This window comes from Spea bombifrons, chromosome 7, assembly GCF_027358695.1.
Source record: "Spea bombifrons isolate aSpeBom1 chromosome 7, aSpeBom1.2.pri, whole genome shotgun sequence".
NCBI lineage: Eukaryota > Metazoa > Chordata > Amphibia > Anura > Pelobatidae > Spea > Spea bombifrons.
Window position 1 is genome coordinate 23,083,243 of NC_071093.1, and position 15,620 is coordinate 23,098,862.

The 15,620-nt window shown below is 43.1% G+C and overlaps 1 protein-coding gene across 1 annotated transcript in view; it reads right to left on the minus strand.

Annotated features, from left to right (window-relative positions):
• RHBDF1 (rhomboid 5 homolog 1) overlaps positions 1 to 15,620 on the minus strand; it is a 542,782-nt gene that overhangs the window by 419,942 nt on the left and 107,220 nt on the right. The window contains exon 2 of the mRNA XM_053472100.1: positions 8,437 to 8,567. Coding sequence (XP_053328075.1) covers positions 8,437 to 8,550 — 114 coding nt within the window. The 5' untranslated portion in view covers positions 8,551 to 8,567. The remainder of the gene's footprint in view (positions 1 to 8,436; positions 8,568 to 15,620) is intronic.

Below are 15,620 nucleotides of genomic sequence, written 5' to 3' on the forward strand. Positions count from 1 at the left end.
TCATAGAAGCCTCAGTGTAAGTGAAGGTGAGTAACGGAGTCTGTCTGTGCGATGCAGACCCCCACCGGCTGACAGAGAATCATCCTCTCTGACAGCCGGTGAGGGTCTGCATCGCACAGACAGACTCCGTTACTGCCCTTCACTTACACTGTGGCTTCTATGAAGCTGCAGTGAAAGTGCCTTCAGTAACGGAGCCGGGTAGAGAGGCAGAGCGGTGTATGGGAGGGGGGAGGAGTCAGAGGGGTGTATGGGAGCCACCCTCCAATACACCACTCTGGCTCCTCCCCCTCTCATACGTCACTCTGCCTCTCTACCCGGCTCCCGGTGTCTTGTCAGAAACGGAGGTTCACAGGAGGCAGAGTGGAGTATGAGAGGGGGAGGAGGCAGAGTGGTGTATGGGAGGGGGAGGAGCCAGAGTGGTGTATGGGAGAGGGAGGAGCCAGAGTGGTGTATGGGTGAGTTATAGTGGTGTATGGGGGGTATTATGAATTTTTAGGGCATATAGGGGGTATAAGGCATTTGGATATTAGGCATATCAGGGGGCATAAACATAGCTGGGGGTAAAAGGTATATCAGGGGGCTCAGTTGCATATCACTGGCATATAAGGAGTATAAGGCATATCAGGGGGCACAGTGGCATATCAGGGGGCACAGTGGAATCTGGCATATAAGAGGTATAAGGCATATATGGGGGCAGAGTGGCAAGCTGGGGGTCAGATGTGCATAACTGGGGGCAGTTTGGTAAATAAAAAAATTTAAAAAAGGCTTTTTTCTCAGTTTTTATTAAATATGAAAAATGGTTAACATATGAATTAATATTTACTAATAACTTTGTATTAAAACCTAGTTTGAGAAACACCGTGTTTGGGTTCTTGTAGCTTTTATTATTATGTCAGTAAAATAAGAAGGTGAATAGAGAGAGGCCATTGCAATAAAGAGATGAAAGTGTAAATTGTACGTTTTTTATTGCAATTTTTCTTCGATTTAAAATAATGTAATTTTTTATCCGATTAATCGACAAAATAATCGGCCAACTAATCGATTATTAAAATAATCGTTAGTTGCAGCCCTAGTATTCTCTTCTACGTTTCTTCGGAACGAACAAAAAAAACGGACTCTTCGTGTTCGTTTTCATGTTTGCCCGAAGACGAATGGACAAGTCTAGTTTGTATTGGCCTCTAATATATTTGAATAATGCTATCATATCCCCGCTTTTTCTAAACTTAACAGATTTACATTTGTTAACCTTTCTTCATAACTAAAGTGCCATTACTTTTATTAATTTTGTAGCCCGCCTCTGTACTTTTTCTAGTGCTATAATATCCTTCTTTAGAATAGGTGCCCAAAATTGCACAGCATAGTCAAGGTGTGATCTTACCATTGATTTATAAAGAGGCAAAATTATATTTTTATCCCGCGAACTGATGCCCCTTTTTATACATGACAATACCTAACGGGCCTTGGCAACTGTTGACTGACATTGCACATTGTTCCCTAGTTTGTTGTCTATAACAATTCCCTAATCCTTCTTGTTTGTTGTTATCCGTAATTCGCTATTGTTTAGGGTGTAAGTTGCTTGTGCATTTCTTTCCCAGAAGTGCATAACTTTGCATTTATCTACATTAAATTTAATCTGACATTTGTGTGCCCAGTCCCCCAGTCTAAATCCCTCTGCAGCTCACGTTGTGTTACTTTACATAGTGTAGTGTCATCTGTAAACACAGAAACATGACTTTCAACGCCATTTAGAAATATGTTGAATAAAATTGGTCCAAGAACAGAACCCTGAGGGATACCACTTACCACTTGTCCAGCTTGAAAATGTACCATTTAGGACAACTCTCTGTAGCATTAGCCAATGTTCATCTAGACTAATTTCTTTCAGTTTGAATACTAACCTATTGTGTGGGACCGTGTCAAATACCTTGGCAAAAACCAAGTAGATTACATCCACTGCAACATCTACACTTGTACTTACTTTGTTGTAGAATGCAATTAATTTAATTTGACATGACCTATGTTTCATAAAACCATGCTGATTTTTGTCAACAACACTGTTCTTCCCAATGAATTCCTGAATATTATCCCTTAATAATACTTTCCCAGCCACAGAAGTTAAGCTCACAGGTCTATAATTTCCAGTTTGAGCCCTTTTTGAATATAGGAACCACATCTGCCTTCCTCCAATCCTCTGATAGAATTCCTTTTCCACATGTTGAGGTCCTTCAAGGGAGCGTTTTTTTTTTTCTTTTAACTCCTACTTAAAATAGCCTTCTTAGTTACATAGTTATATAGGCTGAAAAAAAAGACATGTGTCCATCAAGTTCAGCCTTTCCGATATCTGTTAATTTGTTGCTGTTGATCCAAAAGAAGGCAAAAAAAAAACCCCCGGTTTCGCTCTTTCCAATTTTGCACTAACCAGGGAAAAAAATTCCTTCTTGACCCCAAAACGGCAGTCAGATTTCTCCTTGGATCAATAAGCTGTTTCCCCATAATTAAAGATTATATCCCTGAATATTATGTTTTTCCAGGTATCCATCCAGTTGCAGTTTAAACGTCTGTACAGACTCCGATAAAACTACCTCTGCAGGCAGAGAATTCCACATCCTTATTATCCTTACTGTAAAAAACCCTTTCCTCTGCTTTAGTCTAAATCTCCTTTCTTCCAATCTGAACGCATGACCATGTGTCCTATGCATAGTCCTGTTTATGAACAGATTTCCACACAATGGTTTGTATTGGCCCCGAATATGTTTATATAATGTTATCATATCCCCTCTGAGGCGATGTTTTTCTAAACTAAACAGATTTAAATTAGTTAACCTTTCTTCATAACTATAGTGCTCCATTCCTTCCAATTTTGTAGCCTGCCTCTGCACCCTTTCTAGTGTTATGATATCCTTCTTTAGAATAGGTGCCCAAAATTGCACAGCATATTCAAGGTGCGGCCTTACCATTGATTAGCAACTGCGGACTGGCATTGCACATTGTTGCCTAGTTTGTTGTCTATAACAATTCCCAAATCCTTCTCATTTGTCGTTACCCCTAATTCACTACCGTTTGTTACGGTCAGGTAGACGAGGGATCCAACAATGCAGGTAAGCACAGCTAAAGAAAGTCCAGAACACAGTCCGAGGTCGAGGGCAACAGCAGGCAGCAAGGTCAAAAACAATCCGAGGTCAGGGCAGGTAGATCAGGTTCAAAACGGTAAACAGGTCCGGGTTCGTAGGCAGGCAGAGAAGAATCGTGGTCGTTAAAACAGGCAAGAGGTCGGTACACAAGGCAGAGATCAAAATAGAATGAGAACTATAGCACACCCAACGCTAGAGAACGTTTAGAACGGGCAAAGACAAGGCAACCGAATGGGGTTTAAATAGAAAAGGAAACACTCACGTCATCAGCCGCGCCGTAGAGCGTGTCGCGCCCTAAATTGATTTCAGGTGCGTTGTCTGGAACCACCACCATGTGCGCGCGGCGACGCGCCTGGAGCGTGAGCGGGTGCGCGCGCCCGACGAAGAAGGACCGCAAGCCCCCCGAGTGACCGTGGCAGCACCGGAGGCGGAGCCGCCGACGTCGGGGGACCCAGCGTGAGCGGCCAAGGTGAGTGCAGTAGCGGCACGTGTAACCAGTCGGCAACCCGCGTGCGGGACGGAGGTGGGGTTGCCGACGCCCGGCGAGCCGGCGTTAGCAGCCGGAGAGGGAGCCGCGGCGCCGTGCGTAACGCCGTTTAGGGTGTAGGTTGCTTGTGCATTTGCTACCCTGAAGTGCATAACTTTACATTTGTCTACATTGAATTTCATCTGACATTTGTGTGCCCAGTCCCCCAGTCTATCTAGATCCCTCTGCAGCACAGTAATATGCTGCTCGCCCTGTATAACTTTATCTAGTTTAGTGTCATCTGCAAACACAGAAACATGACTTTCAACGCCTAGAGTTTTTGCCAGTCAATAAGTTGTAAAGCTGCCCTTATCTTATTGAAATTGGCCTTGTTAAAATTATACGTTTTAGTATTCCCCATGGACAATTTCTTTTTTGAGTTTATTTCAAAAGAGACCATATTGTGATCACTATTACCCAAGCGCTCCCCCACTTGAATGTTAGACACAAGATCAACATTGTTTGTTATCACCAGATCCAAACAAGTATCCTTTCTAGTTGGTGCTTGTACCAGTTGTGACATGAATGTGTCATTTAACAGGTTCAAAAACCTGAATCCCCTTGCAGAGCTACTAGTTCCTCTATCCCAATTTATGTCCGGGTAATTAAAATCTCCAATAATTAACAGCTGCTCTTCCTCATCATTATTAACATTAGGTGGTTTATAACATATCCCAACCAGTAGTTATTTTACTTTTTTTTGCCCCAAGTTGATATCTACCCATAAAGCTTCCACCAATCCCTTGTCGCCTTCAAGATGCTTAATATTTGACTTTAGCTCGTTGTTGCTTTTTCTATCCTTCCTATATAACGTATAACCTTTTAAGTTAACTGCCCAGTCATGGGTCTCATCCCACCATGTTTCTGTTATGCCTATTACCGTATTTGCTGATTATAAGACGACCCCCCAAATCTGAATATTAATTTAGGAAAAAAAGAAAAAGCCTGAATATAAGACGACCTTATAGGAAAAAAGTTTTACCAGTAAATGTTATTTCATCTAAACTATTTTTTTCTAAATAAAAGCTATGATTGAGAAAAATATTTTGGTTTTATTTCCTTTTATTTTCCAACCTGCCCACCAGTTATGCACATCTGCCCCAGAAATGCCTTATACCCCCTATATGCCACTGTGCCCCATGATATGCCTTTTAACCCTCTAAATGCCACTGTGCCCCATGATATGCCTTTTAACCCTATATGCCACTGTGCCCCATGATATGCCTTTTGACCCCCTATGTGCCACTCTGCCTCCAGAAATGCCTTATACCCCTATATGCCACTCTGGCATTTAGAGGGTTAAAAGGCATATTATGGGGAAGAGTGGCATATAGGGAGGTTTAAGGCATTCAGGAGGCAGAGTGGCGTATAGAGGGTTAAAAAGGCATTTCTGGAGGCAGAGTGGCATTAAGGGGGTTAAAAGGCATTTCACAGAGCACTCTGCCTCCAGAAATGCCTTATGCCCCCCATTTGACACTCCCCCACCCCCCCCAAACTTACCGGTGCTTCTGACTTCCCTGTCATGTAGCCGGGGCAGCGTGTAGATTCCACGCACTTACGCTGCAGCCGGAAGAAGGCGTGGCTGGCAGCGGGGGTTGTCTGCGTCCATCGCGCAGACCTTCCCCGACTGTCAGAGATCAGAGTTCCCCGCACCGGTGCGGCACCGGCACAGGTGAGGGGAACTCCGATCTCTGACAGCCGGGGAAGGTCTGCGCGATGGACGCAGACAACCCCCGCTGCTAGCCACGCCTCCTTCCTGCTGCAGCGAATCGCGTAGACATCTACACGCTGCCCCAGCTACACACCGGGGACTCAGAAGTACCAGTAAGTGGGGCGGGGGGGGGACAGGAGGATCCAGGTCCCCTGCAGCTGCGGGGGATCTGGATCTTAGTCGTCTCATAGTCAAACCTATTTGAGGTCTGATTATAAGATGACCCCGATTATAAGACGAGGGGTATTTTTCAGAGCATTTGCTCTGAAAAAAACCTCGTCTTATAATCGAGCAAATACGGTATATCATATTGCTTAGTGTATGCTATTGCCTCTAGTTCTCCCATTTTGTTATTTAGGCTCCTTGCATTAGCAAGCATACATTTACTATTACCCTGAGTCTCTTGAATTTTATGAGAATTTTTATTAATACATACCTCCTCTGTTCTGATCTTGCCCCTCCTCCCATCTCCACCCCCTTGTTCTGATCTGAAGCCCCTCTCCTTTCTGTGCTATCTCCATTTTCAAGATCTCTGTGTCCCTCCCCCCTACCACTAGTTTAAAACCCCCCTCCAGCCTTCTAGCCATCCTCTCCCCTAGCACAGCAGACCCTCTTCCATCACCACTATAAAGATTGTACCCAAGCGCAAAATCAGCCCAGTGCTCTAGAAAGCCAAAACCCTCCTTCCTACACCACGCCTTTAGCCATGCATTTACCTCCCTGATCTCCCGCTGCCTTTCTACTGTTGCACGTGGCACAGGTATTTCTGAAAATACTACCTTGGAGGTCCTTTTCTTCAGTTTATCTCCTAATTCCCTGAAATCATTCTTTGGGATCTTCCATTTTCCACTGACTTTGTCATTGGTACCAATATGGACCATGACAACCGGGTCTTCCCCAGCCCCTCCCAATAATCCATCCAGTCTGTCAGCAACATGCCGGACCCGAGCACCCGGGAGACAGCAAAAACTGTCCGGTTGAGCCTATCTACTCTCTTAATAATAGAGTCTCCTACCACCACAACCTGTCTAGCCTTTCTTACGCTCTCAACCCCACTTATACAAGAGGGGCTGTTCCCTCGGCTGTTATAAGGAACAGCTTCCTCCAGTATAGCTACTCCTGAGCTGAAGCACCCAACATCTTCACTCAAGCGGGCAAATCTGTTAGGCTGCACAAGGTCAGGACTAGCTAAACCTTTCCTCTTTCCTCCCCCTCTACCACCACGTGTAACTGTTACCCAGCTACATGCCTGTTCCCCAGCTGACTTATCTCCTCCCTCTTCACTACCTGCACCCACTAAACTCTGCTCAGTGAGCAGCAGACTCCTTTCAAGATTGTCTATCTCTCTCAAAGTTGCAATTTGCTTCTCCAGATCTGTAATACGAGCTTCCAGAGAAACCACTTGCTCACACCTGCCACAGAGGTATGGACCCTGGACGGATTCATCCAGGCATGCATACATGAAGCAAGATGTGCATTGAGTCAGATCATCAATCTTGCTAACTCCCATAACCATACTCACAATCAAGTATAAGAAAAAATAAATAAATGAGAATCTACAAAATAACAGTTAAACAAAAATACCCGTCAAAAATAAACAGTTAAAAGTACAGAACTATAGTTAAACAAAAACAGTCCAATAAATATATAGCAGTATAAATACAGTACCTTGTGGAACCCCTTTTTGCTTTCCAACTCCTGTTTCTTTTTAACTGCTACTTAAAATAGCCTACTTGGAAAGAGACTATCTCAATGCAGAAGCAACTCAAGTGAGCAAGCTCTGTGAGTTACTTGGGGCTTTATATAGATAAACCCACACAGGTGAAACTAGGTAACCACTCCCCTCAATTAACTGAGCTGCAGCACACAGAAGAAAAGAAACACACCAAAAATAAAGCACCCAAAACAGATGACTGAGTTATTGAATGAAACCAAATAAAGCTTTTTCCACTAGTTGTACTCCTCCAAGGGAACTCCTGTTTCTTTTTAACTGCTACTTAAAATAGTCTCTTTCCAAGTAGGCTATCTCAATGCAGAAGCAACTCAAGTGAGCAAGTTCTGTGAGTTACTTGGGGCTTTATATAGATACACCCACACAGGTGAAACTAGGTAACCACTCCATCTCAATGCAGAAGCAACTCAATTCAAAAGAGACTATATCTATGTAGAAGCAACTTGACATATCTATCTTTTATTACCCTACATTACAGTTTTTTTTAACACTACTGGCTTGGTTGAGTTTGTGGATAGTATATATTTTTTCTGCTTGTATTGGTAGGGCTAGGGATACTGAAGTTTTTTTTTACCACTGTTTCCAGTGCAGTATAGATTGAGATGTCTTTGGGTATCACTAATACATTGTGGATGGCAGGGGTATGACCATGACATCACTGGGCTCCCATTAAATTGTATTGATTTTATCATGTTTCAGTCAATTTTTATTTTGTTTAGAAGGGGAGAAACGTCCCTCCCTCCTTCCTCTGATCTGTCTGTGCTGATCACACTGTGGTCAGCAAGCAGGGCTCCATAGACTTGCATTGCTGATCACAATATGTGCAATCAGAGATCCCATCAGGGTCTAAACAGAACCTCCTGGTTATCTCCTGTCCTCCAGTACCCTTCAAAGGGTGTCAGCACCGACACCTACTTGAAGAGAATGCCCGATCACGTGATATGGAATTCCTTACATAATGGTGTACCATCGCTCAGTCACACATGATCAGTTGACAGGAAGCCAATGATGCTGGCTTCAGCCGACAGAGGAGAGTCCATGCTGTTAATAGACAGCCTGATATCCCATGCAACAGCAAGGAGATTTCCAAAGGGCTTTCTGGCACCCTTTTTTGTGGCTATATCTGTAAGTATCTGTATAGAGTGAATGGGTTAATTAAGCGTAATAAAGGCTCTCTGAAATATGTAATAAAATCCATGTTTATATAGTTATCTACCATTGAAAATCATTTTGACAAATTATTTACCAAGTGTAATTGATATACAAATGCAGTATATACTTATCTTGTTTGGTTTACTTAATTATAAAGTGGTTCTACAGAATAAAAGAGAACTACCTGAACAAATGTTGGTTCTTCATTTGCATTGGTTGCCAATGGTATATCCAGTTTCAGCCATGGTGGTTTCTTCCTTTGTAAACTGCTTGTGCTTCCCCTTCTAAATTCCATCATCTTAACTTTCTTTACTCCTTAAAAAATGTTAATAAGAAATCATTAACAATAGACTCTATGCATCATGTGCACTTTAATGTTTACCGCATGATCCCTTTATATTTTCATGTTGTCCTTTTTTTTGCAAATGCATGGTGGAATTTTGAAGAATCTCCCTGTGGTGTTAAACCAAATATAAAAATATAACACAAGGGGTTCGTCTACTTTAACAGATATTTAATAAGAGACAAAAACACAGTAACATACAATAAATGAGTGACAGCCCAACATACAATGCAACACTTTCCAAGACTAACCTGCAACCAAAGGTCCAACATAACCCAACACACCACGATTGCCCCATCCATGCAGAGAGAGATTGAACTGATTTTGCATTCAGCAGGCATATTGAATCACTGTAGGTGTGCACTCATTAATATATCAAAAGACACATGTGATACAGGAAGCGTTCAACTGGCAAAAACATTGACAACAATACTTGTTATGTCACCACACTCACCATAAGCATTTGGCGGGCTGCAACAGTGGCAAGAAATGACAGACCATGGAGGAAGGCTGCAAATTCTAGGTCAAGTGAGTTTTTTCTTTAATTTTGAAAAATGCATATTAAAAGTACTTTAATATGTATACTTCTATAATGGGGTGTCAGTGATTCTAGCTGTCCCTTTAATGTTAGTTATTCTACAACATGATCTGGAAATTTGCAGCTGTATGTATTTCTAAATAAAAATAAATATTAAACACAAGTATCCGTCCGCTAAAACCCCTAGTATTACCCTATTATGCTGACCACAGTTTGTGTTTTTTTCCAACAGTGTATCTCTCCTGTTGGAAATAACAGGAGGTTATAAAGGCAAACAATCTTTAATGTCTAATAAGATTAATCCAAACGCCAACAAGTCCAACAATCATGACATTATGTCAGGATCACCAACAAATTAAACAAAAAAAACAAGCCAAGGAAGCTACAACCGAAGATCAACCACAGGAGAACACTGAGTCTCTATCCTGAAGATACTAGAATGACATAAACATCAATGACTGTCTTATCTGTGCATGCTAAGTTCATTAAATGCTGCAGAATCCATAGATATCCATTTGCTTCTTCCCTCGCCTACCAGCTATTTTCCGTGCAGGAGATGTGTCAGTAAACAGTCCCTAAGGCAGTGATGGCGAACCTATGACACGCGTGTCACCACGCGTAGCCATTTGGGGTGACACGCGCAGGATTTCCTGCGATTCATCCTCGGCTCCTGCACGGCCGCCGAGGATGAAAGAATCTGCGCTGGAGGACCCGTTCCTCCAGCGCAGATTCTTTCATCCTCGGCGGCCGTGCAGGAGCCGAGGATGAATCGCAGGAAATCCTGCGCGTGTCACCCCCCCAAAAAAGGGGCAGTAGCGTACATAGCGGGGGGCGGGGCGGTGGAGGAGCAGGCTCACAAGGGAGCGGTATCGTAGGTCTTTAACAGACCACCGGCTCCCTTGAGTGATTTTAAGCCGGTTCAAGGATCTCCCTTGAACCCGGCTTAAAATCACTCAAGGGAGCCGGAGGTCTGTTAAAGACCTCCGATACCGCTCCCTTGCGATCCACGCGGCAACAGCTGTTGTGCGCCGAGATTTGTTGGCAGATCCCGGCGCACAACACTGAAGCCGCGCCCACCGCTGTCCGTGCCCTCTGAACCCCGTGCCCTCGGAAGAAGAACTGAAGAAGAAGAGGAGCGAAGAGCAGGAAAAGGAGCTGTAAGGAGAAAAGAGGAAAGGTAGGAAAGCATACAGTGAGAGTGGATTGGTGTATGTGTGTGGATTGGTGTATGTGTGTGGATTGGTGTATGTGTGTGTGGATTGGTATGTGTGTGTGGATTGGTATGTGTGTGTGGATTGGTATGTGTGTGTGGATTGGTATGTGTGTGGATTGGTATGTGTGTGGATTGGTATGTGTGTGTGGATTGGTATGTGTGTGTGGATTGGTATGTGTGTGTGGATTGGTATGTGTGTGGATTGGTATGTGTGTGGATTGGTGTATGTGTGTGGATTGGTGTATGTGTGTGGATTGGTATGTGTGTGGATTGGTATGTGTGTGGATTGGTATGTGTGTGGATTGGTGTATGTGTGTGGATTGGTATGTGTGTGTGGATTGGTGTGTGTGTGTGGATTGGTGTGTGTGTGTGGATTGGTATGTGTGTGTGGATTGGTATGTGTGTGTGGATTGGTATGTGTGTGTGGATTGGTGTATGTGTGTGGATTGGTATGTGTGTGTGGATTGGTATGTGTGTGGATTGGTGTATGTGTGTGGATTGGTATGTGTGTGGATTGGTATATATGTGTGGATTTGTATGCGTGTGGATTGGTGTATGTGTGGATTGGTATACGTGTGGATTGGTAAGTGTGTGAGAGTGATGGGTGTTATGCTGTACCATTTCCAATGTATTTTTCATTATATAATTATGCTCTAAAGTACATCATAACTCCCATCACTCTATACTGTTCCATACAGTGGCAGAGCTGGGAGACAGAGGCCTTGCACCCCCACCGCAGGACTCCTGAAAGGTAAGTAGTTACTAAGCAGGTATGTTAAATAATTTGTTTTTGGTTTATTAAATACAATTATATATTGTAATTATACATTTTTGTAGTTTAAACTATAAATTGCGCAAAATTATGTTTTTTTGTCGAAGTGACACACCACGCGAGTTATGCTCGATATTTTGCCGATTTTTGACACACCACGCCAAAAAGGTTGCCCATCACTGCCCTAAGGTAATAGGTGACAGTATACATTGATCTAATGCCATTGGGCTGGTTCATTTGCAATGTGAAATTAAGTTTTAGGCAATTCCATAGAAGACATCTACTTAAGAGGTTTATTATATATTCTCCTCTATTGGTCCTAAAGTTCTGATTTTCCCTGATGTTGGATGTGAGATGTTCAATTGTTAAAATATTGCAAAAAAGTTAAAACTTACGCATAAATAGCTGGGCCTACCGTCCTAGCAGAAGGCACTGTATATAATCCCATAATGCTATCATAAATTCTGCCAGTCTACATGCCATTAGTGTGTTAGCCAAAAAATCACATTTGACCCAGTCAAATGCCTTCTCTGCATCTAAAGACAGGGTCAGAAAAGTAACCTCAAAATGATGGGCAGCACGCAGCATATCGATCACTTGTCTAATTTTGTTGACTGCTATTCTGCTAAGTACGAAGCCCACATGATATTGGTGCTCCAAGTCTGGGATGACTAGACTAAGCTTTTCTCCAACTAGACTAGTGTATATTTTAACATCAACATTTAAAAGGGAAATATTCTGACGGCCTTTACCCTTTTTAAGGATATGTACAGTATTTGCTTTGAGTCAGGCCCGGTGGGCCGGGCCACGGCAGGGCCGCATTGACTTAGGGACTAATGGAGCTGCAGCTCCAGGCCCCTACCCTACCTACGGCCGCATTTACGCAGGGCATAAGGGGCACCTGCCCCTTAAGCCCGCCGCAACTGCGACCGGGTCCGCCACTCTAAGGGGCCGGGAAGTCCCCACCAAGGCCGGCCTTAGGGGTCTGCGGCCGCACAGGGTTTAAATTAAAACATCGGGGGGTTTTTTAACTTTATTTAACATCCTCCATGTTAAAGAAAAAATTTTTTTAACTTTATTTAACATGGAGGATGTTAAATAAAGTGAAAAAAAACCCCCGATGTTTTAATTTAAACCCAGTGCGGCCGCAGACCCCTAAGGCCGGCCCTGATGGGGGCTTCCCGGCCTCTTAGAGCAGGGCCGGCCTTTGGGGTGTGCGACCCCACAGGGCGCCACACTCCAGGGGGCGCGCACCGGGTGCCGCTCATAAGGGGGTGCCAACTTGCGGCACCCGGCGCCCCTCCAGAGACGGATAGTAATGTCCGCCGCTGGAGGAGCAGGCTCGCAAGGGAGCGGTATCGGAGGTCTTTAACAGACCTCCGGTTCCCTTGAGTGATTTAAAACCGGGTTCAACCCGGCTTAAAATCACTCAAGGGAGCCAGAGGTCTGTTAAAGACCTCCGATACCGCTCCCTTGTGATCCGCGCGGCAACAGCTGCTGTGCGCCGGGGTTTGTTGTCAGATCCCGGCGCACAACACTGAAGCCGTGCCACCGCTGTCCGTGCCCTCTGACCCGGAAGAAGACAGAGAAGACAGAAGAACTGAAGAAGAGGAGCGAAGAGGAGGAAAAGGAGCTGTAAGGAGAAAAGAGGAAAGGTAGGAAAACATTCAGTGAGAGTGGATTGGTATATATGTGTGGATTGGTGTATATATGTGTGGATTGGTGTATATATGTGTGGATTGGTGTATAAATATGTGTGGATTGGTGTATATATATGTGTGGATTGGTATATATGTGTGGATTGGTATATATGTGTGGATTGGTATATATGTGTGGATTGGTATATGTGTGTGGATTGGTATATATGTGTTGATTGGTATATGTGTGTGGATTGGTATATGTGTGGATTGGTATACGTGTGGATTGGTGTATGCGTGTGGATTGGTATGCGTGTGGATTGGTATGCATGTGGATTGGTATACGTGTGGATTGGTAAATGTGTGAGAGTGATGGGTGTTATGCTGTACCATTTCCAATGTCTTTTTCATGATCTAATTATGCTCTAAAAGTACATCATAACTCCCATCACTCTATACTGTTCCATACAGTGGCAGAGCTGGGAGGCAGAGGCATTGCACCCCCACCAGAGGACTCCTGAAAGGTAAGTGAACTTCAAAGAGGGAGAGGGTAGATAGTTAGGAGGGGGTAGTTGCGGCGGGCTTAAGGGGCTCTGCGTTAATGCGGCCATATAGGACCAGTCAGTCCGGTCCTGACTGGGCCTATTTTAAGGTGGGGGCCTGGAGCCACAGCTCCATCAGCCTCTAAGTCAATCCTGCCCTGCCACAGGCGGGGTCGCAGTTGCTGCTTGCTCCGGCAACAAGGTAAGTAGGGTGAGGGAGGGGGGTGCAGTGAGAAGGGGCAGAGGGGGGTTAGATAGTGAGAAAGGGGGAGAGGGGAAAGATAGAGGCGGTAAATATTGAGAAGTGGGGAAGGGGGTTACATAGTGAGAAGGGGCAGATAAGATTAAGAGAGGGGGTAGTGTGAATGCGTATGAGAATGAATGAATAAATGTGTGGATGAATTGCTTGAATGATTTGTGAGACTGCATAAATGAATGTGTTAATGATTTGTGTGAATGATTAAATGCAAAGATGGTACGGGTGGGCTTTAACAATAAATAAATAAATAAATAAATAAATATGGGCTGCTCAGGTTTAAATGCCCGGGCCTATTTTTTGTCCCAGTCCGGGCCTGCTTTGAGTATATCATTGGACAATTTACCTTGTGCAGCTATATCATTAAATGCCCACCTAATTGTTCCTCTATAACTTTTAGAAGATTCTAAAAGTTATAGAGGGACTCCTTTATGTTACATATTTATAGGCGAATCAGACCATGGGGAGGCAATTAGATTACTTATAGACACTTCAACATTCTCATTTGGAATAAAACCATTATAATTAACAAAAAACCCTATTGTCTATTTTATGTAGGATTTTATTATTATTCAAACGCCAAATGGATCCACAATTAATATGTTATGCTCATACCATGTAAATTCATGAATTAATCCTTTCTTAACTACCGTATTTATCGGCGTATAACACGCACTGGTGTATAACACGCACCCCCATTTTAACAAGGAAATTTGAGTAAGAAAAAATAAATTTAAACTTGGAAGCTATGAACTTAATGTTGGAATAATGTTTATAACATTATAACATGTATTATAATGTAATAAAAGAAATAAAGAATAAAGAAAAAGCACAAAAAAAACTTCATGAGAATCACTGCTATCTGGGAAACCACACACACAGTAAGACACACTCAGACACACACACACTGAGACACACACACACACACACTAAGACACACACACACTCAGACACACACACTAAGCCACACACACACACATGCAGCCAGACACACGCTTAGACACACACACACAAACACACTCAGAGACACACACACACTCAGAGACACACAAACAAACTCAGACACACACACACTCAGACACACACACACACATTAAATTTATATATTACTCCCTACCGTTTGGGAGATCTGGTATGGGTCCTCTTTATCTTCCAGCATTTTACTTTTTGTGCTGATGCCGGGGCCGGAGTGACGTCATCACCCGGCTCCCGGCATCAGAGAGGGCGCGCGAGAGAGCTGTGCAGGGGAAGATTGTGCAGCTCTAGGATTTATCGGCGTATAACACGCAGGTAGGGTTTCAACTTCATATTTTAGTTAAAAAAAGTGCGGTGTTATACGCCGATAAATACGGTATATTCACTAATATGGTATTGCTCAAAAACATAGTATCGGGTCCCCGTGATCCGCAAGCAGACCCCCGCTCGCGGCTGACGGGTCCCGAGGACGTGACACCCAACTATGTCTAAATCCACCTGCAAAGAAGAAACATCAAGATTAGTCTGAATTACCCTGCCTAATTTTGTGTCATCAGCAAAAACTGTGACATGGCTCTCAATGCAGCTTGGGAGATTATTTATAAACAAATTAAAAAGAAGAGGACCCAGGACAGACCCCTGAGGCACTCCACTTAATACCTGTGAGCAGTCTGAGAAACATTCATTCACAACAACTCTCTGCATTCTATCTTTTAGCCAGTGCTTTTATTTTTTATATAAAACAGTTATATTTTCTTATAACTACAAAGCAATTAATAAATACTATTCTAAAACCATATATTACGTTAGCCTCAATATTTTTTCATTGTATGAAACTTTTTAATTCTATCATGCAAGTCAATGGAGCCCAGCTTTCTAATCACAATGTGATTAGTAAAACATTAAACATATTTTAAAAATGGAAAAAAAAATTAAAATAGCTAAAAACAAAAAAAAAGTAACATAAAAAATATATATATATGGTGACATCACTTCATGTCCTTCAGGGGAACCATCCAGTTCCAGCAAAATGTAAAAAAAAAGTTTATTTTTATGTGCATGTGCTAAAATTAGCGCTGTATCTTCCCAAAA